This window comes from Colletotrichum jinshuiense, chromosome 3, assembly GCF_051148585.1.
Source record: "Colletotrichum jinshuiense chromosome 3, complete sequence".
Classification (NCBI taxonomy): domain Eukaryota; kingdom Fungi; phylum Ascomycota; class Sordariomycetes; order Glomerellales; family Glomerellaceae; genus Colletotrichum; species Colletotrichum jinshuiense.
Genome location: NC_139310.1, coordinates 3,269,644 through 3,292,887, shown reverse-complemented (window position 1 = coordinate 3,292,887; position 23,244 = coordinate 3,269,644). Strand labels below are relative to the sequence as shown.

General features: G+C 52.1%; 8 protein-coding genes across 8 annotated transcripts; 5 read left to right on the top strand and 3 right to left on the bottom strand.

The window, feature by feature from the left end:
* Positions 1-492: 492 nt before the first annotated feature.
* Positions 493-1,867, top strand: EsH8_III_000927 (SAM-dependent methyltransferase; the record flags this gene model as incomplete). The annotated part of the gene is made up of 6 exons (XM_083262652.1): positions 493-502; positions 589-949; positions 1,028-1,232; positions 1,292-1,407; positions 1,465-1,603; positions 1,676-1,867. The coding sequence occupies 6 exons, from the start codon at positions 493-495 to the stop codon at positions 1,865-1,867; spliced, it is 1,023 nt and encodes a 340-aa protein (XP_083123139.1).
* Positions 1,868-2,041: 174 nt separating this feature from the next.
* Positions 2,042-2,325, bottom strand: EsH8_III_000926 (uncharacterized protein; the record flags this gene model as incomplete). The annotated part of the gene is made up of 3 exons (XM_083262651.1): positions 2,042-2,082; positions 2,144-2,168; positions 2,236-2,325. The coding sequence occupies 3 exons, from the start codon at positions 2,323-2,325 to the stop codon at positions 2,042-2,044; spliced, it is 156 nt and encodes a 51-aa protein (XP_083123138.1).
* An 807-nt stretch (positions 2,326-3,132) lies between these two features.
* On the top strand, positions 3,133-4,217 carry EsH8_III_000925 (ubiquitin-conjugating enzyme/RWD-like protein; the record flags this gene model as incomplete). The annotated part of the gene is made up of 3 exons (XM_083262650.1): positions 3,133-3,181; positions 3,243-3,540; positions 3,596-4,217. The coding sequence occupies 3 exons, from the start codon at positions 3,133-3,135 to the stop codon at positions 4,215-4,217; spliced, it is 969 nt and encodes a 322-aa protein (XP_083123137.1).
* Positions 4,218-4,535: 318 nt separating this feature from the next.
* On the bottom strand, positions 4,536-10,773 carry EsH8_III_000924 (uncharacterized protein; the record flags this gene model as incomplete). The annotated part of the gene is made up of 2 exons (XM_083262649.1): positions 4,536-10,501; positions 10,707-10,773. The coding sequence occupies 2 exons, from the start codon at positions 10,771-10,773 to the stop codon at positions 4,536-4,538; spliced, it is 6,033 nt and encodes a 2,010-aa protein (XP_083123136.1).
* Positions 10,774-11,364: 591 nt separating this feature from the next.
* EsH8_III_000923 (uncharacterized protein) lies at positions 11,365-12,415 on the bottom strand (the record flags this gene model as incomplete). Its single annotated transcript, XM_083262648.1, has 2 exons — positions 11,365-12,322; positions 12,375-12,415. The coding sequence occupies 2 exons, from the start codon at positions 12,413-12,415 to the stop codon at positions 11,365-11,367; spliced, it is 999 nt and encodes a 332-aa protein (XP_083123135.1).
* A 3,419-nt stretch (positions 12,416-15,834) lies between these two features.
* EsH8_III_000922 (uncharacterized protein) lies at positions 15,835-17,071 on the top strand (the record flags this gene model as incomplete). Its single annotated transcript, XM_083262647.1, has 2 exons — positions 15,835-16,100; positions 16,153-17,071. 2 exons carry the CDS (start codon positions 15,835-15,837, stop codon positions 17,069-17,071), a joined length of 1,185 nt encoding a protein of 394 aa, XP_083123134.1.
* Positions 17,072-18,275: 1,204 nt separating this feature from the next.
* On the top strand, positions 18,276-18,931 carry EsH8_III_000921 (cyanate lyase C-terminal domain-containing protein; the record flags this gene model as incomplete). Its single annotated transcript, XM_083262646.1, has 3 exons — positions 18,276-18,311; positions 18,393-18,832; positions 18,910-18,931. The coding sequence occupies 3 exons, from the start codon at positions 18,276-18,278 to the stop codon at positions 18,929-18,931; spliced, it is 498 nt and encodes a 165-aa protein (XP_083123133.1).
* Positions 18,932-21,069: 2,138 nt separating this feature from the next.
* On the top strand, positions 21,070-22,528 carry EsH8_III_000920 (eukaryotic rRNA processing protein EBP2-domain-containing protein; the record flags this gene model as incomplete). The annotated part of the gene is made up of 3 exons (XM_083262645.1): positions 21,070-21,381; positions 21,443-22,136; positions 22,209-22,528. The coding sequence occupies 3 exons, from the start codon at positions 21,070-21,072 to the stop codon at positions 22,526-22,528; spliced, it is 1,326 nt and encodes a 441-aa protein (XP_083123132.1).
* Between the last annotated feature and the right edge of the window lie 716 nt (positions 22,529-23,244).

The following is a 23,244-nucleotide window of genomic DNA, read 5'->3' as shown; positions in this document are numbered from 1 at the left end:
AACAAGCAACGCAGGGCAGGGAGAATGAAATGGACGTGTCATACATGCTCCACACTGACCCGCATTCCGGTGCCGAGCTAGCCTAAGCGGGTCACCCGGCTCCGAATGGCCGGTGTTTCTGCGGCGACTTGCATAGCAACCTGCTAGCCCAACCATAGGGACAGCTAGCTAGTTGTTTACCAGTTGAGATCGCTTACCTGCTGGCCTTGGACCGATTGCCCATCTCTTTCCTCTTGATGTCAATCGTCTCTGTTCAAGTAACTTAAGTAACTTACTCAACATCTTCTACTGCTGCGCATCGGCGCGACTGCTACCTAGTGTACTCGGACGTCGTTCCGGTTTCGAAGTGCGACGCTACTTTACAATCAAAAGCCCAAGTTACGTTGACGGCCAGGGGGAAAATATCGCGTGGATATCAGGATCAAGTCGAATATTGCAGTTCACTTTGGTCATTTCTCAAACTATTAGGCACCTTATAATTGTATTTACAAGATGAACATGGGTAAGTACGAGCCACTACTCGGCCTATTTTTAATAGGGCTGGTATCGCCGGACAAGTTTGAACTGTGACACTTACGCAATTTCTAGATTGGATACTGGATAGCGGCTACCTACCTCATGCCGTCATCCGGATTGGTATCCGGCGCCAGCTCCAGGAGCGTCTCGATTCCATCGCGAGCACGTCTCTCGGTCTGGATTACGAGCGCAAGATGACTTTCCTTGAGAAGTTGGTTACCCAGCCCATCGCCATCGAGACCGCTACGGCCAATAAGCAGCACTACGAGGTTGGCACCGGCGTCCTAGCCGCCTGTCTGGGCCCTCGCATGAAGTATTCATGCTGCTTGTATCCCAAGGGTCAGGAGACGCTAGCACAGGCCGAGGTAGCTATGTTGCAGACATACGTCGAGAAAGCAGAACTGAAGGACGGCATGAGCATCTTGGATCTTGGGTGAGTTTCCGCGTTTCTGCTCAACGGCGAGTTCGAAATATAGATTGATGAGACATGATATTAATGTGACGGTTACAGCTGCGGCTGGGGATCTGGCGCGTTGTACTTTGCTGAGGTTTTCCCTCATTCAAAGGTCACAGCCTTTTCCAATTCCAAGACGCAAAAGGAGTATATCGACGCCAAGGCCAAGGACAAGGGACTAAGCAACCTTACTGTCATTACGGGCAACGTCGTTGACTATGAGTTCGAACCCGAGTCATTTGATCGGGTTGTTTCTATCGAGGTATGTGGTCACAACCATCACTTGCTACGTTACGTAATGATTGCTGATGTCGAACAAAGCTGTTTGAGCACATGAAGAACTATGAACTGCTCATGGCTAAAGTCGGGCGGGCTCTGAAGCCTGGTGGCAAGCTGTTTGTACACATATTTGCCCACAAGTCGACCCCGTACGACTAGTAAGTGACACTCATTACCTTCAGCCATTGATGGTCACTGACTTCAAGTGAACTTAGCGAGGAGGGCTGGATGACAACGCACTTCTTCACGGGAGGCACCATGCCATCCGCCGACCTGCTCCTCTTCTTTCAACGGGACCTCAAGATCCAGAAACAATGGTGGGTCAACGGACAACATTATTCCAAAACATGCGAGGTAAGCTTTTCCCACCATCTTGCCCATAACTAAAACGTAGAGAAATGACATTGGTTGACACTGGCGTCCCAGGACTGGCTGAGCAAGATGCTCGCACACAAGAAGGAAATATGGCCTCACCTGGTCGAGACGTATGGGGAGCAAGACGCCAGCGTGTGGTATAATCGATGGCAGATATTCTACATGGCGTGTTCTGAGCTGTTTGCCTATCAAGGCGGGGACGTCTGGGGTGTAGCGCACTACCTCTTCGAAAAGCCCAACTGAGGAGTTCACAGTGGTAAGTAGCGTAGCCTTCACTGCATTCATGTCGTATTCATGGAATAGCCATTTCCTCTCTGCCGGTGTCCACCGGAATGCACGAGCGCAGGATATTCGTAGTCACTGCTTCCTAGATCTATCCCTAAATCCCAGCCTGAACTTCCTCTCGAAACGTGTGATTCAATGGTCCCAAGGGTGCTTCCAGCCCAGCAACACAGGCCCTGCATGATTTCGTCAGCAAAATTGAGTCCATATGAACATCACAGGGAGGAGAGAACACACCATCTTTCTTCGCGCGATACATTAGCTGTGGATGGTATAGCATGTCAGTTTTATCAAACTCTCGGTCGTCAGGACGCCTGGGAGAAACGTACGAAGAACCACATGCCGGCGCCTAGGGCAGTCGCCGTGAAGCGGTAGATGCCGGGGACGTGAGGCGTCGGAGGCTTGGGGCCAGGGTACATGATGAAGGTCTTCGCCGGTCGCGTCGTTCGGAGAGGATTGGGAAGGGTTTCCTGCAATTGCAATCGTCAGAGGCTGTATGGGACTCAATTGGCTCGGATTAGTTGAATTGACAGACCTTGAGTGCCGCCTTATCCTCTAGTCTCGGAACGTCGCTTGCAGGGGACGTCGGAAAGCTCAAGATATGATGGAAATGCTGGTAGCAAGCAGAGTAATGAAGCGTCGTTCAAGAACGACAATCTGGAGTGGATTTGATTGAGCCTTAGGTGCTTAGGTAAGGTGACGGGAGCTGTGGCGCTGGACCAATGGCAAAAGGTACATTTGAAGGTACCCTAGTCTGGTAGTTTGCTGCAGGTGGGGCCATCTTCCCAACTTTCAGTGGTTCACGGTAAGTGGACGGTCTCAAAAGCCACCGGCAACCCCTGGAGAGGGGGTGGATACAGGTAACTTTCACCACCTCGGACTCACTACCGCCGTACAAAGGCCTGACCCCTTGGCATAATGTAGCGGCGTCAGCGGTCATAATGTCTGGGACGTTGGACCCGATAAGCCCCCCATTATCGCGAAGTTGTTCGAGCCACCTATCCCCCTGCCGATACTTTCTTGAGAGTAATCAGCCAGCGAATTTACACTGAATTCCTTATTCTCCGGTGCAACCTCGCTCGAGTGAGCAATTAGTACAAATATACAATCCTCTCTAGTTATATATTTCCAGCCATATTACCCTATCCTGCTCTTCAATAGGGACCCAGCGAACATCGACAGGAAGCCAACCCCCTCCCCTCGTGTCTTTCAACCAGACGCCAGCCATGGCAACTCCCAAGTTTAACTCCAAGTCGCCCACGATACGGCGCATATGTAAGAACCCGTCTCGGCCCCTCTTCCGCCCCCTGCCTCGCTAATAAATCGATCAAATCAGTACGCGAAGCCCAAGAGATCTCCAACTCCCCTTCGCCAGATTACACTGCTACCCCCTTAGAATCCGATCTATTCGAGTGGCATTTCACCTTCCGAGGGCCCCCTAACTCGTCCTACGGGGATGGTATTTACCATGGTCGCATTGTATTACCGCCCACGTACCCCCTCCGCCCGCCTAGCTTCCGCTTCCTAACCCCGAGCGGCCGATTCGAGACAAACCGCGAGATCTGCCTCAGCATTAGCGGTCACCACGAGGAGACATGGCAACCCGCCTGGGGTGTGAGAACTGCACTCGTCGCGTATTTCTTCCATATCATTTGCCTGTTCCCAGAGTTCTGGCTAACCAAACATTAGATTGCGCAGTTTCATGGAGACAGACCCCAAGGGCCAGCTCGGCGGTCTCGAGACGAGCGACGCTGTGAGAAAGCGGCATGCGACAGCGTCACATGCTTTCAAATGCCCAGCATGCGCCAAAACCAATATAGAGATCATTCAAGAGTGTGAAGAAAACGCTAGGGCCAATACCGATTCGTCAGAGTCCACTAATGAGGTCGAGATACCAACAGAGCTGAAGCTGGGCTACAAAGACGAGATGGGTAAGGCTGCAGATCCTGAAGGGGACGCGCCTGTGTCGGGGACTCGGACTCTGCGGACGGATGATGACACAGAAAGCGCCCAGCTGGCTGAAGGCTTTGTCCGCACGACGCCCGAGACAAATATGCCGAACTCGAGTTCGGTGCCTGAACCACAGCCTCCGGGAGTGGCGGCATATTCTGCTCGTCCCGCTCAGGGGATTCCCGTTCCCACAAGGACAGTATCGTTGCCTCCGGCCCCAAATGTTAGTATGCGACAAGTTCAACCAGTTCATCAGCATCGCCCGCACGACGAAGGCGTACCCCTTTGGGTAGATCGAGCCATAGTGGTCCTCGTTGTGCTTTTGTTGGCCATGGTAAGCAAGGTTGTGCTTGACTTATAGGAATGTTGCAGATATCTCTCTGCTTCTCTCTTCGAACACCCACCCGCTTAAGCACTTAATGGAACCTGGCGAATGAGAGAATGATCCATAGGTTGGCGGCGTTCGGTCTGGCTATTCGACATCACCCCTTGCTTTATATTCATGTTTCTTCACTGTTCGGATACTCTTTCGGTGCTGGTTCTCTGATATACAGGCCGATATGCCAATTGCCCGCTTACTCAATGTTTGGGTTTGCTAGTTATTTGACACTTTTGGATCATGAATGCCGTCATCCGTGATGCCTTGATCCTCCAAATATGTGGCTCCTGGGTCATTGCGCTATGCAGCACTTCGCTGCCGGCCAATAATCAGCCACCACCACTCGTCCACTGTGCAGCTTGTTCCATAGGTCATGACCTTCAACACCCCGTTGCGTCTTCCCCAATCGAATACCATCTGTACCTCGAATTCTTGAAGATATGGCTTGAGCACGGCACAGACGGAGGAAACATCCAGAGGACCCCGCGTCGCGATGACGAACGCAACTGCACCTAGAACTTGGGACCAGCGGTCGATGGTCAACTCTCCAAAGAAGTCAGACCATAAAGGTATGGCCCGGTTCTGGTTCTCTCTTGGCGGTCTGTTACCCTTTGCTTGCCGAAGAATGTGCAGATCCTCGTCGTAAATGTAGGCCGAAGTGGGTGCTATCTCCAGGCCAAAGTTGTAATACGACTTGGGATATTTTCTGCTTTCGTAGTTGCCAGGATCGAATCCGAGAGGAATGCTGGGTACGTCCACCGTAGTGACAACGACTTTACCACTTGCCTGCAGGTTCAACATTGCCATAACTTCGCCATCCTTCAGCACGTAGGGAATGCGAATCTTCTCGCCCCGCCGGAAGCTCCCGTCAAGTCGGGATTTAAATCTGGCAGCATCAATAAACTTGACTTCATGAGTCCATTTCATGAACCTCGGCATGAATGTCTCTGTCAGACGATATGGCCTGCCCTCAAGGGCCTTTAGCTTGCTGTCTGTAATCACACCTTGGCCCTGAAGGGTCTCAACCGCCTGCTCGAGTAGGGTTTGAATGCGCTCTTCATCACCGCCTCCTATACTGGCCATCTTCTTCCTGATATCTTGAGGTGCGTACCTATCGCGCGGCGTGTAGCAGAGGGAGCGGAGCCATGACATGGCTGTCACCAAGTCATCTGCGTCCGAATTGGACGTCAAATACTTGTCCATGTCCACCTGAGAAGTCGCCGGGCGTGACGTCGCGGCCTCAAATCTGTTAAACACAGACATTTGGAAGTTGTAGTAGTCATCACGCCAATTGGTGACATCCGTCCATGCTGACCCCAGAGAATATCCCCGTTCCAAAGCAGCCTTGCTAGCAGGTAGTTCCTGTGAGTCCTCTATCAGACCCGCCGTCCATTTGATTAGGCGGGGCCAGTCATAGTCGACATAGCTGTCGAAGTCGATTGGTGGAAACTCGTTATTTTCATAGGCAGAGATGAACTGGATCTGGAATCGCTCCGTAAGCTGGTTGATAAACGTTCCTCGGTCCTTTCGAGCTTTCGACCAAAACCGCCGCATAGCACTGAGGGCCATCTCTGGAAACAAGGTCATCATCAGACCCCATTCGATGATTCGGTCAGCGCCACCGAGAAGTGTTCTTGTGACAACGAATGCTGCTATCAAGATGGTCTCGTTGGTCTCGTCAAGTCCGGCATTTCGCCTAGATGCATCTCTCAAATCCGTGTCCTTGGGCAGATGGATGAGCGTTCTGATCTTCAGATCTATACCAACAACAAGCTCCTTGGGCTCAGTCGCGAGCTTGTTCTGTCGCCTCTTTCGCCTCCTTTGCCGACCAAGTTCACCGCCCCAGAGGTGATCGGTTGCAGTTGTCGCCTGCTCCGAAATCTGTATATCAAACAGCGCAGAGGGGCTGAGCTGGTTGGCGGGATCCCACTCAAGTGGCGGGTTCTCCCATTCGCCAGGAAGGTCATCGATCCCGTGGTTAATGAATATGTGTTCAGGAGCGATCGATTCGGCCAGTAGAAGCTTCATTCCCTCTGTGGATAACTCCCAATCAAAGCATGTGTCGACTTGGTCCGCGAAATCGTAATACTGGCTGCTGCTTGGGAATCTGGCCCTAGGCCTACCGCGCCATTTGACCATCTCGGCCAGACTTTGCGGCAAGTTCTGTCTCAAGAACCATCGAGAATCTGGCATCCAGCCCATGATCGTCAAACTACGATCGTCAGTTTCGAAGAACTTATTGTCGTAGGCTGGCCAGGTGCCGTTCTTGCCCAAAATCACATCAGATTCGGTGAAGCCGAAGTTACACTCGCTGTCTAAACTGCTTCCTCCCGAGTTCGTGGGATATGTCGGTTCGGGATCGGGAAGATCAGGAAGCAGTGCGCGTCTGACATCTTCTGGTACATCTTGTCCCAAATACGTGTTGGGGTTGAGGAAGACGAGTCGGGCGGCAAACCCGCCTTTCCCGGCACCCGACGAAGTAGAAGGTCCATCACTCGGTCCGCCATGCCCGTCCATGAAGAAACGGAATATGTCTCTCCTACGGGTGCCATCGGGGCCTTCGTCCTCAGCGTGGGTGAGCTGCTCCTTTGTGACCATCCTCCTTCTACGCTTTCTTGGAGTCTGGTTGACTCCTTCAGGGGGGGTGGGAGGCCTTTCATTCGCGGCCTTGTTGGCATAGAATGGCGCGTCGAGAACCTCAATTCCTTGGACCAGCTTCCTACGACTGGAGAAGACAGGCTGTGCATCGTGCTTATCCTCGTCTGGTACCCCTGCCTTGGGGGTGAAAGCGGGCGGTGTATACACTCTTGGGTACTCTGCTATAATGTTGGCTTTCATAGCCACGCCCGCCGGAGACGACGCCTCAACTCCTGGAATCCTCAACAACTGGTAGTTTGCCATCATGCCTCTGGAGTCCTTGAAAGCGTGGGTACTGACCACAATTTGCTTTCTCTTGGCCAGTCTGGCCAAAGCATCCTTGTAGCTCTGGTGTGCTGGGGCAGGCTCGGACGGAAATGCCGCTTCCCACGTAGCAAGAGCAGCATACCAAACTGACTGTCCCCCAGGGAAAACTCCACCATTTGCACGAAGGATGTACGTAAGAGTCCTCTCCATAGTTTCGGGCTCTGAAAGAGCGCCATTTCCAGAGAGGCTGGCCCGCACTGCTTCAGCGTGTGATGGTTGAGTAGCGTCGCTAATTGATGTATGTGTGTCCCTAGAGTGACATGGATTCCGCCTGTGGCCTTGCTTAGCAGGACCCGAAGACGAGTCCCGTCGCGGTAAACTGCCGCGAGCCTTTGTTGGCGTGGATGACGATGGCTCATCGGGTTCACCAATGTTGGTAAGTGACTTCCTGCGGTGGTATGAGGAGGCGCGAAGCCCCTCTAGCTTTGGTGTATCTTCTAAGCGGGACCTCTTATAGACCGTCTGGATAGGCGTGTGTTCGGCGGGCATGTCTCTTACGCTTCCAGCAGGATCGTTAATTAGCCCGCTCATGGACGTCTCGATTGAAGACACTGGCGGTCTCAAAGTCGGCGAGCCCTTTGATCCCATGCGTCGGTCTATCTTCCCCTTTCTAACCCCTTGTCCGGTCTCCAAATATGCATTGGAATGTCTTGCTCGAGAAGGTCGCATACTTCTGCCTCTGAATGGTGCAATGCCAGTGACCGGGCTAATCGCCAAAACCAGCTGGTCCACTGGTTGTTCCGTGGCGGAGTCAGCCTCTTGCCCATCATCAAATGCTTGCAACCCTGCTCCTCCCTGACCTTCATCGATAACTGACGAGTTCAAGGGCCGGGGCCTGGTCTGTCGAGGAGTACCTGTTCGTTTCGCTGGCGTAGATCTTCTGCTTGCTGGGAAAAGAGTTTCTGGCGGCCCGGATGGTGGCGGCACGTAGCTTGGGTTGCAAGGCGTCCGCGATTTCTCTAGATGATACTTGAGGCCAACATCGTTCTTCCAGGTACCACCGCACTTTTCGCACCTAGAGACCTTGGAGCGACCACGACCAGAAGGCTTTGCGCCCCCCCTTTTTTTGCGCCGCCCTCCACGCTTCATCGGCGATTCATCGGCCAGGTCATAGTCTATTACCTCAGTAATGTCCACCTCCACACCTTGAGCTGGGTCTCCAGAAGCCACGATAATCGACTCCTGAAGATTCGGTGTGTCAGTTGAGACCGCGATAGCCTCGGCCAAGTGATTGGCTGGAGGTGAGTCCTTCGTTGACAGAGTTTCTAATCGAATATCCCATTCAACAGGAATATGAGCCGCCATTTTGTCTACTTCGACAGTAGTTGTCTGACTGGTGGCAGGAATGAGACCATCTTCAGCCGTCGTGGCCTTGCCGTTCAAAGTATTAGACAGTGCCGATGGGTCAACTCTAAGGGTCACTATTAATGAGCTGGTCTCATCTTCGGTTGGCTGTCGACTTCTCGTGCCCCGTCGGGTAGATATTCTGGAGGATGGCACAGAACCAAGTTCGAAATCGACTCCTGGCGAAAAGCCACTGTCATCTAGGGCTCCATAGTCACTTTGCTCTGACATCTTCGTCCGCTTCACACGACGAGAATTGGACCATTGAAGTTCGTTATCTTGAGAAGAGCCCAAGACTTCAGCCTTTCTCTTTGAGACGGAGCTCGGTCCTTTGCCAAAGACTTGAGCGAGGGCTGTCAACCCCCCAGCGGAGCGAACAATATCGGGGAGAATAGCAGGATTTGTAAAAAACGGGGCTAAGCTATAGCCAGTTCCTTCATTAGTTACCGCGTCGTCCATGGAATAATCGTTGGCTGGCTCTCCGTCGGTGTCCTTCTCGGCTGTGACCGACCCGAAGGTTTGCTGCGAATTCGGTGCAAAATACCGATACTGCTGCGACTTTCCTTTTCGATGCATCTCACTCAGCAATTGGAAGTGGCTGAGATGCTTCGGCTGCAGTGTTGATATAGCAAGCGTTGACGAGATGGAAGATAGATACCTCCTAAATGACGGCCCCAGAGTGGAGTCTCCAATCTGTTTATTGGAAAGGCCCGTGGTTCCGGCAAGAAGGATGTTGTCAAAGACGGTGGTGATGAGAGGCTTATCTGCAGCCCAGTTGGAACGCGAGTTTATGCGTTTCTTCTCGGGGTTGCGACGGAGGCCAGATTCGGGGGTTGAGGTCTCGGGGTCTGGGGCCGAGCCGGGGGGGCCATTCCCGTTAGTAGTATATAATTCCGTGTCGCCGAAGTCCGCTGAGGGGAATGATACACTCTTCTGTTTTCCCGTGGCAAGGTAGGCCGCCCAGTCCTCATGTGTAAGGTCATGATCAAATTTGAGACAGTCCTTGAACAGTTTGCCTGACAAAGTGGCCCCCACATACTGGATGGCACCAGTTTGGACAAAGAAGCGACAGGTCTTTGCGGCAACTTTCATCTGCCACCTTAGGCCCAGAATTCCCAGCTTACATCGCAGATCATGATACCTGATGATTCTGTAGGCCTTGACAACAGCCATGATCGTCTGTGCCAGTGAGATGTAGTCGACCGAATCCCCAGTCCACCTGCCACGCCATGGAACTGGCTCCAAATCGCGTGCAAGAACGTCTCTTGACATGTCAACTGTCGTGGGAATGCTGGCGGCGGCTTTGAGTGGGTCGGTCGGAAGTGCAGGAGCGAAGCGCGTTAACCACATCTTGCTTGTCTTGGTGCCCCTAACGAGCGTCGTACGCTTCGAAATATAACCCTTCTCAGCGAGAGCATCGGTTCTTTTGGGCAATGAACGTTTGTCTTGGCCAACAAGGCGTCCCAGATCGCCTTGCAGTATTCCCTGCTGCTTCGTGGATGCGATACCGACCAGGGCCATCCACTCTAATCTTGGAACCCTTCTGTAGTCTGGCGCATGCCCGGCGATGGACTCCCACATGCGGTCCTCAGAAACGTAGATCCGTGGTCGCTTCCGAGGGGCATCTTGTCTCGTTGCGGCTTTGCTTTGGTCGGTGGGCAGGGAGCCGCCTGGAACCGCGCCTGCTGGCTCTCTCAGCGCGCCAGGTGCTACCGACCCGTCCTGAGATTCTGGGTCTTGTATGGCGAGGATGTCTGATAACGCAAGATGATTCCATTTTCGGTTTGCTCCTACAGAGATGTCCTTCCTCACCCTGAGCCAATCCCACGCGGTAGACCATAGGAGCTGATTTGACTCCGTAGAGGCCGGCCGAGTAGCCTCTGCGGTTGCATCATATCTTTGCCTGGCGTCTTCGTAAAAAATGCTGAGTGATTCAAGTACATGGGACACAGTGCACCCTGCCGTTTGTCAGTAAGAGAAGTCAGATAAAACTGGAAAGTTAGCTTGGCAGAGAATCCCACCGTCTTCTACCCATGTTGCTGGTAGAGAAAATCAATCTTTGGGTCCTCAATTTCATTGCATTGCAACGCAAACTGTACAAGAAGCAAAGTGTGACGAGGTTGAAAGATTTGGCTCTAGTTGGGTGGAGCAGGATTCACTTACCCAAATCGCCGTAACAGGAAATGTCAGTGATGAGTGACTCTATCAGTCGCTCAAGGTCGCGGGACATGATGGCCAATTGCAGCGTTTTGACATTCTTGGGTGAGAAAATGAGTTGAAAAAATGTGCAGATGTTGACAGTAAGAGGTCGACGATGGAAAATCGAACTCAAGCTCCTTGAAAATGGCGTTCGGGGTTGGTCGAAAATTCCTTCGGTTTTCAAGCGTTTTGGGTCGACCGGAGATCTGGGAGAGGCCAAGTCGAGACCCCGCTGAGATGGAACCGTGAGCCGCCGCCACTCCACACCCTTGCGCAAAAGAGTTGGGATTGAAAGCTTGAGGCGGGGTGAATGTGGCTGAAAGGAATGATGTGACTTACTGTATGTCACGTGATGCTAGTTCGGTGGTCGGTCTCATTTTCGGCGATCGGCAGGGTCGGGGCCTGAGCCACCGACCAAACGTCACCTGCCTAGATTCAACACTACACTCACTGAATAGATATAACACTCCGGAGGACCTCAAATTACTCAAGGTTAAAAAAAGAACGCAGAGAATCAACCAAAATGTCTGCCTTGGATACTCCACTTGTGTATTCTCTGATTGCTTTTGCCGACGACATCTTTTCTGACATGGCGTCCAATTTCATTATTATTGAGGGTATCTTAAGAAGTTGAAGCAGAAAGACGAGCCAACTTTTCCTCTCGTTTCTTTCTGTACGATGAGAGAAATTCATCTCGTATTCCCTGGAGCTCCTCGCGTCTCCTCAAACTGCCTGCAGCCTTTGGCACATTAGAAACGTCGACGGCCGCACCACGCACCAACAACTTGTCTCTACCGGCCTTGTGAAGCTCTGGCGGCGCCTGGGCAACATCGTGAAGGCCCGGCTTGGTCTCTGCGCGCATCTTTTTGAGCACTGCCCAAGGGTCTTCCTCACGGTCTGCGCCCTTGCCCTTCTTGCCCTTCTTCTTCTTGCCGCCCTGGCCCGGTTCGTTAAAGGCCGCCTTCGTCACACCAAAGGTGCCAAAAGTGCCACCGTTGATCTCTTCGTCCAATTCACGCTCGGCAGCCTCCTCTAATTCTTCCTCCTTCTGTTCCTGAATCTTTCTTTCTTCCTCATGCCACTGATCGTAGAGCTTATGCATCTTGCGCTCTTTCCGCGTCTTATAGGTCTTGAGTCCAAGAGGGTCTTTTCCGTCCCTGGCAGTCTTGTTGACAAGTCCAGACAGCGGCAGAGCTGCGTTGACGCGGGCAGCGAAATCAGACATCTTCTCACCTGGACGGATAGTGGGCATCTCGGGCTTTGCAACATCTTCGGTTGATTCTTCATTCTTTTCCGCTTTCTTGGATGCCTTCTTTTTTGATATCGTTTCGCCGTTGTCCAGACCAGACCGTTGTTTCTTGCCTTGAGCCAATGCCATTATGCGCTTGAAGGCTCGTGGGGCGTCATTATCGTTAGAGCGTTTCTTCCTCCTCTTAGAAACACCGTCATTCTCCGTCTTTGGGTTCTTTGTGTTCTTTGTGTTTTTTCCGTTCTTTCCATTTTTTTGGACGAGCTGGCCCTTTTGACTTTTTTGGTTGACAGGCAATGGTCTCGCGATCTGGGTTGGAGGAAGATCGAATCTGTCACGACGAGTCAGTAAGAGCCACAGTGTCCGATGCGTGTGAAACATACGATGACGGATCGTGTTCCCGTCTTGTGTGTTTGTGAGGCATTTTGAAGTTTGTTACGGGGGAATTGGGCGATTCAGTCGCAAAAATTCTGCTCGTCAAAAGGTAGCTGGTACAGTGATCCGGAAAGCGACACAGTCTAGCAGCAATGGTTGAAAATTTTGGATTAGGTCAGCACATGTCGGAGCTGATAAGGAATTATGTCCGATAAGGAATGGCATGGATGGCGCCTTTGTCCTACTCGACGAAACCACACCTACCTGTCCAGCACGCAGGGGTCCCCGCCAGGGGCCGTCCCAGAGCCAACCCACCGTTGACTGATCACACGCGGGATTCCACAATTTGGCATCTTGGCACCTGATCAATGACAGGTCTGCAACACATGTACGGGCTTCGTCCCGATGCAAGAGCAGAAACTTTACTCGAGATCAAGGTACCCGTCCTACAAAATGGTAGCTCCCGTGATCCTATTTACCATGCAGTACGTTCTTGCCGAGTTTCCTTGCTCGCTTTGACGGGAGTCCAAAACCTTACCCGTGAACAAAGTACGGTGCTCACGAACAAGCCTGAAAGGAGGGTGGAACCCGGCATCTTACCCGAAGCACAATGGGGAACGGATGGCTTGGAGAGAAGCTTGTTTGACTGACTAAGGTGATGTGTGCGGGTGCGGCACGGTGTAGTGTAACGTCCGCCTTGATAATGAGCTTGGGGCATGTCAAGGCAAACGCAGAACACAGGGCGTAGTTTGTGTTTCTTATCGAGTGCATGTGAGTGATAATGATGGCCAACAGAGGAGACCGCGGTGACTGAGTGCGCCAAATACATTGGGCTGTGCAGAGGAAACGAGGTGGGTTGCACAACGTTCCAAGCTGAGGTCAAGTACCTACCTACCTGCCTGTACCTGTTTCCATCCCCAACGGGCCAAACGGGCAAAGTTCCCAGGCTCGGTCTCTCTTGTTTCGCGCGTCGAAATCATAAAAGCACGGCCGAGGAAAAGGGACAAAGTCAATGGCGACCGTCTGAATATATGACACTAGGCAATGTTTTCGGACGTGTCTCAGTGTCGACGGCTGACGAGCTGCATACGTATTCATTCGCCCCGACCCTCCCATTTTTCTGGGGGGGAGATGGTTCGACACCAAGAAGTTGGTCAGTCAGCATACAATCAGGTCAAGTCAGGCATACACTGCAATGCCATGGCAGATGGCCCGCACGGGGTGTGTGAGTGTGTGTGTGTGTGTGTGTGTGTGTGTGTGTGTGTGTGTGTGTGTTGTGAGCTGGCCCACGAGGAACCGAGGGCATTTGTAATAGGCAGGCCCGGTCTGGCTTCGGGGATTAGTCCTGGTCCAGTCTGGTCTGGTCCGGCGCGAACGTGAACTTCTCATGCCCCCGTCGGTGATGCAACGGAAAAGACCGCAAGAGAGAAGAGCCCGGTGCGCGTGATGCATGGATAAAGACAGGATCGGATCAAAGAGGCATTTTATTGTACTTGACCAACTTCAATGTAGATAGTGCGGTCAGGTAACCTAGCTGGTTTATCCGCCTATCAGCTACGCCACGTGCCTAAAGCAGTTTGGCTCCCCTGGAACCGGCGTTTATGTAGAGAGGACACTGACTGAAGTGATCGGGGGAGGGGGGAGGTTTTTACGGAGCCTGCACGGGCCAGGATCTGCGAGGGGATTCGACGACTGGCTACAGCTACGGAGGGGGGACGCTGACCACTGAGAACTCGTATAGGCGGCGTAGGGTGTGGTAACTGGGCTGGATTGGAGGCCCAGGTTGGGGCCGCTGTTTTTCTCCCAGTTCTAGGGCGGCTGGGCAGGTTCCATTTGCCCAGTGGTTGAGCCCATGTCCATTTCCTGAAGATTGGAACAGTAGGAGGGAGGGCCTTTGTAAGGGAGTGAGTGGGGTGAAGGTGCCAAGGGGGCTGGAGACGCCAGGGATCCCCCGCTGGCCAGACCCCGACGGACTCTTGTTCGCCATTCGACTGAGGCATTCCGACACAACTGAGATACATCTGCGAGGCGATTGGTTTGAGAGGCATGCCGAATAACCTTAGTTTTTCTTCTTGTTTTGCTACTAACGGCAATTGGAACCTGCAGCGTTCGCCAGAGCCATCAATCCATGCAGCTCAGCACACCCAAATCAATATACTGGCTGGCTGGCCTTGCCCTGGTGCTCCTTCCCCGATAACTTCCTTGCCTGGAATCCCCTGCTTCTTTCTGCGTCTGGTGGTGCATAGTACTTTGCACCTCCGGGACTATGTGTATGGGAGAGCAAAGAAGGACGGCAACGACATTCACATTCATATTCGCATTAACCACCCCGAGGCTGGTCAAAGTAGTTAACCGTATTTGCTCCCCTGTCTGCTACCCCGGACAGGGCAGCCAACACAAACACAAACAAGCGCAGAAACACCCCCTCGGGTCCCGCGCCCCCCCTCCAAACGTCTTGGGCCAAGCTAGAAGAGGCATGGACTTGGAGAGTTCTCTAGCACCTTGGGCCGTGGAGGCGGGCATGTGTCCAACCCAATTATGCGTTATGTGGATGACTTAAAAATGCTTGAATGCACCGCTGACTGACTAGCATTGTTGGCATTAGGCTGGTGAACCACCCGGGCGCACACATGCCTCACACTTCTTCTCGAACCAGTCGTCAGGCCAGTTTCTGTCCACGCTGTTTCCTCGTTCTCATCCCTGGCACCCCCGTTCCTCGTCCTTTTGTGTCTCGTCTCTAGAACCCTCACCCTCGCCCTCGCCCCTTCGCCCGGCCAGCCCGCTTCCTAGCTCTCAGACCATTTCAGCCCCAAAAGTCTGTTAGCCGTTTCCTTCCCATTCTTCAAGGTTCACCATGCTCGGGTCTGCCTGCCGTTTTGTTCTCTATAATCCCCCCCCCTCGCCCATCCCACCATGTCCCTGCCCTAGACGATTATCGTTAGACACCTTGCGGTGATCAGTAGCTCCCCAAAGCACACAACTACTCAAGCTAAATACACCGCGATAGCTCCCGCTATATTACTGGGCCTCCTTCTGTCTCCCCAACGACCTTTTTCGCCCGTCGGTCTCTCCGCAACTGTCCGGACCTCTTGGCTCTCACCTTTGTTGTTGCTCGCCTCCTTTGTTCACCTCATACCACCGTATATTTATCCCCCCTCTTGTCTTTTGCATTCGATCTTCAAACGAAGCTGTGGCCGATTAACACTCTGTCTCTGTAAACCCAAAACTACCACACGGCCCAAAACTTGGGGGGAAGAGGCAAAAAGTCGGCCACTCTCACCGGTCTCCCAGTACGGCATGTTCTGTTGATTTGACTATCGTCTGGCAAGTCTACCCAACTGTACTCTACCGACTTTTCGGCGGTGCAATTTTTTTCGTGGATGGATTCTTGTGATCCCTGGACCACGAAAGATCCTACCTACATACCTAGAACTCAGCTCGTCTCAAAAAGGAGGGGGAAAGGGAGCAATGTCGGAATCCAGCAACCCCAGTATTTACGCTGTGCGTGACCGCTTCCGCCAGTTATGGTCTCGGAACACCATCACAATACCCCGGTACAGGGACTCTCCTGAAGATGACGACTCCAGCAGTGACAGGGACGTTGAGGTCCCCGTCACCCCCGCAGAAAGCTACACTTCCGAGGACGAGTTGCTGCCTCCCGCCTACATGACCCCGAAACCATGGACACGAAGGCGCTCCTTTTTCATGTGTGGCGCTGTCTGGTTGGCCATGCTGTGAGTCTTACAACGGTGCAAAAGTTCCAGGCCTTTGCTGATCTTCGTACAGATTTATATTCGTTCTCTTGAACTTGGTCCTGTTTGTGGCTCGCGAAGTCTGGGACACGGCGCCAGAGGACTTTGAGGAAGCAAGCGTCGTCGTCAAACCCATTCCCTGTCACTCTCACAACGATTATTGGAGAAAAAGGCCAATCTATGACGCTCTCCAGGTAGGCTGTGTTGGCATTGAGGCCGATGTTTGGCTCTACGGCACTGAGTTATTTGTTGGCCACAACAAGTGGTCTCTTCGTGAGAAAAACACGTTTACGAGTCTTTACGTCGATCCACTAGTTCGCCTCTTAGAGGAACGCAACTTGGATCTCGAGAACTCTACCCGACATTTGCCTCGTGGCATATACGAGGCGAACCCAGACCAAACAATGGTGCTGCTTGTGGACTTGAAGACGAATGGCATTGAGACTTGGCCGCAAGTGGTACGCCAACTGGAGCCCTTGCGCCAACGAGGTTGGTTGAGCCAGGTCGTCGATGGCAAGGTTCACTATGGGCCCATTACCGTTGTTGGCACTGGTAGTACCCCGTTCCAAATGGTCGTGGAGAACTCCACCTACAGAGACACATTTTTCGACGCCCCCCTTATCAAGTTAGACAGGGGAGACTTCAACCCGACCAATTCTTACTACACCAGCGTGTCGTTTAAGAAGGCAATAGGCACAGTTTGGTTCGGAGAGCTTTCAGAGCCGCAAATGGCGAAGCTAAAAAAGCAAATCAAGGAAGCCCATTCCCATGGCCTGAAAGTTCGATACTGGGATTTGCCCGCGTGGCCAATCAGTATCAGAAACCATATTTGGGACGTACTCATGCGAGAAGGCGTCGATATCCTGAACGTGGACGACCTCAAGGGAGCCAAGAAAGAATGGGACCTCAGGGGATGGCAAACACTCACCGCCAACTCGTCGACACCAGCCTGATCGAGTGTATACTTGGCCACTCGCTATTAATATGCCAGCATTTTGTCGAGGTCATGCTCAAGAAACCCTACCTCAACGCGACTTTTCATCACTAGATGGATCCTTTATTGGCTTCCTTGAAGCCGATAATATTACCGCAGCCCGTCGAGTCCTTATTGAATGCCAGGTCGACTGTGCACTCTCCCGCAACTTAGGCAGCCAGATCTTGTCTGAAATACCAGACGGTGTTATATTGGAACGGTGATGGAGTCATTGCAGACGTAAAAACTAAACAAGCTTCGAGTCGTCGTGGGATCATGGCCGATGTGCGGTGCTATCCCAGACACTGGCATCGACAAGAACAAGACTTGACGTGTTCATACGTCTCCTGGAACACTTCTCTGTGAAAAGAACCAAATATACAGCGATGCATATTTATTTACTACGACGGGAGGAGATAATATTCTTGGTCCCCTGGTCCGTTTGGAGTATTGCCTTCAATGAGGGGCATCGAGGACCCGAAGAAGTTTATTCTGCGTGTGTTGCCGTTGGAAGAAGGCACTGTATGAAGGGTTGAGGTCCAACGATAAATTATACGGCTAGATGGGGCGTGTTATAGATCATGTCGAATCAGTTGGATAACAGGACGGGGTTTCCGCGAAGACGCATAGAGAGCGGGCCAGGTCAGTACCGTTTTTGCGGAGCCCGAGCGGTGCCAACCCTTTTGAGGTTCTTGCTGGTCTGGTCTCCTGCGTTCGGCTCCGGTGTGCGACTCCGGGGCCGACCGTAATGATTAATGAGGTCTACGAGTGTTTAGTCATTGATTGTGTATCGGGGTTTGAGATTCAGTTGCAGTGCGGCGGCATCCCATCGAAGCCGAAAAGCCGTGTTTTCTCCGGCGGGGCGGCCTCGGCAACAACAAGCAAGAGATGCATCTCAGATTGATGTTTCTGTTAGCTCACAACCCCGCATTATCCATGGGCGATCTGATGGATGACGTCCAGACAAGAGGTATCCGCATAACCGGGGGTGATGGGTGCTTTAAAAGGAGACGTCAGACGTCGGATTTCGCATCAGAAATAGTTGCACTTCAAAAGCAGTATATCTTATCCCAAATAATTAAGACGAACCCCCGCCACACCAACAACTCAAGATCTCCCCACGGTTCTTTCCATCCGAACACGGAATCCTTCTTACACATCATCCCATACTCGTTCAATCCAATATGTCTAGCAGTGCAGGAAAGCTCGCAAGCCTCGACGTAAGTTAGGCATTCCATGGAAGGATAGCTGCCTGTCTGTCACAGCTGAGATGCGTTTGTTAACCTTATCACAACCACCAGCCCTCCATGGCTGACCGCCTGCCCCCTCACTCACAGGCTCTCTTTGATGCCAAGGCTCGAAAAGGCCACACTTTCGAGGCCATCGCCAAGCACCTGGGCCGCAGCGAGGTGGCCGTAGCGGGCATTTTCTACGGCCAGGTGCAGGCATCCGACGAGGACGTTGAGAAACTGTCCGAGCTCCTCGGTGTCGATGCCCAGTCATTGAAGCCCCAGCTCACTGGCTTCCCCGACCGTGGCCGCGCGGGGCCCATGCCGCCCGTCGAGCCGCTCATTTATCGTCTGTACGAGATCGTGCAGAACTACGGCTACGCATACAAGGCCATCATGAACGAAAAGTTTGGAGATGGTATCATGAGCGCCATCTGCTTCAACACCAGTGTCGAAAAGGAGACAGACGAGGCTGGCAATCCTTGGGTAATCATTACACTGAAGGGCAAGTGGTAAGTACACAAGTCTCATTGTTCATCGATTACCGCCTATTTTGGTTATTGGATGGTTTTTGTTGACTGGATGAAAGGCTCCCCTTCACCCGTTTCTAAGCAAAGATTGTCGTTCCACTCTGCAAATAAACGACAATGCATGAATGTTTTAGGCTAGTCTCATGACTATCACTTGCCAACCCAGTGACAGCCGGATTGGGGAGCGTGGAGTTTTGGATTGAAGATGGCGAAAAGTGTATACCAATAGCCCAACTACTGCAAGTGTTTCTAGGTGCATTACCAGCATCAATCGAAGTTCTTTCAAAACAAAAGTACTATTACTCTTGCAAACTGGACCTCTGTAGATAAAAAGTATTCGTATTGCCATTGCTGCAAGTTTAGACAGGTGCAACAGGCATTAGCCTGGTGTCAAAGGGATGCTACAAAGGTGACACCAAATCTAAACCTCCTCCCTGTACCAGCCAAACGGCTGCCCTAGGATTTCGCTAGCATAACTTCATAACCTCAAGCCTTTGTTTTCGAGACTTTTCGAGAATGGCAGGGGCTGTTGTCTCGAGCTCCTACCAGGGAGAATCGCGCGAGGTCTGAAGTTTCACAACATAGAGATAGTAATCCACCGACAGGAATATGAAAGACAACAGGTTATGGTGGAGTTGAAGGTCTAAAGTGCCAAAGACACGAATGGTGGTCAAAAGAAGCTGTCGTTTCTCAGAGGCCATTGCTTCCGTTCTAAACCGCCCAGAGCTCCTTGTGTCTGCCCTGAACAGTGTCTTAGGCATATATCGAATCTATCGTTTGCGGGCTTTATATAACCAGAATAAAGCCGACGCATAGGAGTTGTCCAAACGACGATGAAGCCATTTAAAGAGCAACAGTTCCCACGGAAGCAGCTTACCCTCTTATCACTACCCCAAACAACCTGCACCAACATTTACCTCGACTATCCAGCCCCCGACCAATTAAACCGTCGGTTCAATCAACCCAGCCAAACCGAACCCTTCGAGCATCAAAATGGAGTCTCTCACGGAAAGCTGCAAGACCACTATGAAGCCCAAGTTTACCAGCGACCACTCTGGCCCAGGAGCGCAAACCAACTACGTGCCCCCCGGCCAACTTGGCAATTTCGGCATCACTGTAAACTCTTGCAGTGTCATGTAAAAGACGAGCCGAAAAGCGCGCTGGTTCTCAAATATCCCCATTGTCCCCATCCCCTGAATTTCGAACCCGAGAACAGAAGCGAGATGCTGGGAAGAAAACAACACACCAGAGGTCACCTCATCATCCATCCTCATGTTATCGGTGAGGCAGGCCTGATACTTCCCTAGCAGACGCTCCTCGCTGCATTCATATTCACTTCTTGACGACTGTGACATCTAATGCGGGAGTCTTTGTCAACATACAACTGGCTATTCGACATTACAAGCCGGCCATTTACAGCGGCTGCCACAGGAGGACGTTGCCTTGGAGGTGGCTATCTTTGACTTGCTTATCATGTTGAATAGCTATATACTTCGTAGCAGGGTTGAACACTCATGTTATACAGCGCTCCACTGTCCCAATTTGTCTCGGCTGTTGCACCCTGTGGTTTCGCATTAACGCGAATCGACAAACCCCATAGCATTCATTGTTCACCTGCAAATACTAAACTAACGAGAGTGAGGTGAAAGGCAAAGAAACAATACATGCAACACCGGGCATTCGCCGGTCGTCACTGCCCAGAACCATGACGAGATCCATGTGCTGGAGTTCTGTTAGTGCTGTAGGACATATCGAATGCTAACCCCTATCAAACCATCCGCATCCTATGGTCATACTGATTAAACACGTCGTTTCGATCTCGGTTCCTGGAAAAATAGTGTTGAAGGAACCAAAGAAGGCAGATGCCCCAATAGTAACACACCTAGCACATGTGTCGTTAGTTGTAAGAGGGGATGGTGAGATGTTACGAGCAAGTTCGAGAGGTCCACGACTGAGGAGGAAATGTGACCAATCGTGCTTACTAAACTCCGCCGAGTCCCACAAAACGAACTTAAGACCCACGGGAAATGCAGACCGCCTTTACTGCGTGGATCTCTGCCAAGCGGCAGAATTATTTTCAATCGACATTTTTTCCAAGGACCCTCCCCACCTTGGTTCAATCCGCACGTCGAGAAACAGGTCCAGACTTTGAACCAGCACCCTTTCTGCGACCGCACCGCGCCAGTTTTCTTCTTACCTTTTACTTTGAAACAGGAAACATGGTCACCAAATCTAAACTCAAGCTCGCCTTGGCGGCCGAGAAGGGCGTCGACTTCCAGAAGTTGAAGGACAAGAGAAAGATCAAGTCGAAGCACCGCGAAACCGCCAAGGAGCAGGAGAAAAAGCAGAAAAAGTCCAAGGCCGACAAAGACCAGGATGATGTTGAAGATGAGGATATGCGTGTGGACGAGGTAGACGACGATGCCTCGGACGTTATATCCATCGAGGGTGCAATTACATTGAGTGCCGAGTTCGAGGATGCCGATTCAGATGAGGAAGAAGACGAGGACGATGACGAGGAAGACGACGAGGTAAGAGTTTTCGGCCCACAGCCACACCACAAGCTTGGACCTAGACTAACACTATGCAAAGCTGGATATCGAGGCTTTGGACGACACAGACAGCGACTCCGATTCCGAGGTCGAAATGGAGGAAAAGATTGAGCGCCCAGCCAAGAAGCCAAAGACGGCCAAGAAGACGCCAACAGAAGTCGAAGAACAGGAAGATGGTTCCGATGACGACGAGGAAGAAGATCCCGAGGCGGACGACGTGCCCCTCTCCGACCTGGAAGGCGACGCGGAAGACTTCGAGGACATCATCCCCCACACCAAGCTCACCATCAACAACAAGGCCGCCCTCCTCGCTTCCCTCAACCGCATCCGTATCGATACCTCGTCCTCTGCCCCCTTCGCGACGCATCAGTCTCTCATCTCTTCCAAGCCCACCGCCGAGTCCGTCGCGGACGTCCAGGACGACCTACAGCGCGAGCTCGCGCTGCTTTCGCAGTCCCTCGAGGCCGCGCGCAAGGGTCGCACCCTCCTCATCAAGGAGGGCGTACCCTTTACGCGTCCTAACGACTACTTCGCTGAGATGGCCAAGGATGACGGCCTGATGCAAAAGGTCAAGGCTAAGCTTATTGACGAGGCCAGCGCCAAGAAGGCCGCCGCCGAGGCGAGGAAGCTCAGAGACCTCAAGAAGTTCGGCAAGCAGGTGCAGGTTGCCAAGCTCCAAGAGCGCCAGAAGGCAAAGAAGGACACGCTCGACAAGATCAAGACGCTCAAGAGGAGTAAGTTTTACCTTCCCGCACGACTACGCCTGTTTATGACTGGTTACTAACCACTTTAACCCATTTCTTCAGAACGCCAAGAAAACTCTTCCAACCTCGACACGCACGAGGGAGATTTTGATGTCACTGTCGACAACGAGACCAAGAGCCACACCAACTCGGCTGGCCGCGGCGGCAAGTCTGGCAGCGGTGTCAACACCAAGCGGAACAAGAAGAATGAAAAATACGGTTTCGGCGGCAAGAAGCGTCATGCAAAGTCGGGCGATGCCATGAGCTCCGGCGACCTCAGCGCCTTCAACCCCAAGCGCATGAAGGGCGTCGCCAACGGCAGGGTGAATAAGACGCAGCAGCGACCGGGTAAGAACAGGAGAAAGGCCATGTCGAATAAATAAAACGAATCAGTATGAAAATATGTGTGCGCGAAAGTGAGATAGAGAGAGAGGGAGGAGAAAAAAGGCAGAGAGTGTAGGAGCAAATACCCCTCGGGCTGATGGACCACAACACATAATTGAACACCTTTCTGTTGACTGTAGATCTATTTGAACATTGTAGCTATCATTCTGCCTCAAATAGACTTTATAACATTTCCCCGTTCCGTTAGATTTTGTACAAAGTGACCCGCGCCCTTTCACCGTCCTGTTGCGAATTAATTATGTTTCAAAACCATGAATGGCACCGAATGAACTCTCACAAACGCGGTGAGCTTAGCACCGAACGGCTTTGAACTGATTTTATTGCCGCAAAGATTAGCACGCCATGTCATTGGTATCTCACTTGGGTCATAATGGACACACAATCATGTTGGAAGACCGTAAAAATCCTGACATTATAGCTGGTAACTCTCATAACAATACGTACATCATCCTACCACGCCCGCCCATTGCTCGGAATGTATTCCTTGAGCGTCCGCCCATGCTTCTCGTCCGTCCATGCTGCCCGAGCCTTAATGAGCTGGAAGAGCCAATCTGTTGGTCATTTCACCGCCGTTAATCTGAGAGGCGGGATGATCCGTCATCAATCCAAAGTAGCCTCCTTTTTAGCCATAATCCTCATCCAAACTACTGTGGATCTCGCCGGTCTGTTGGACTGATATCCCAATGAACAGTGG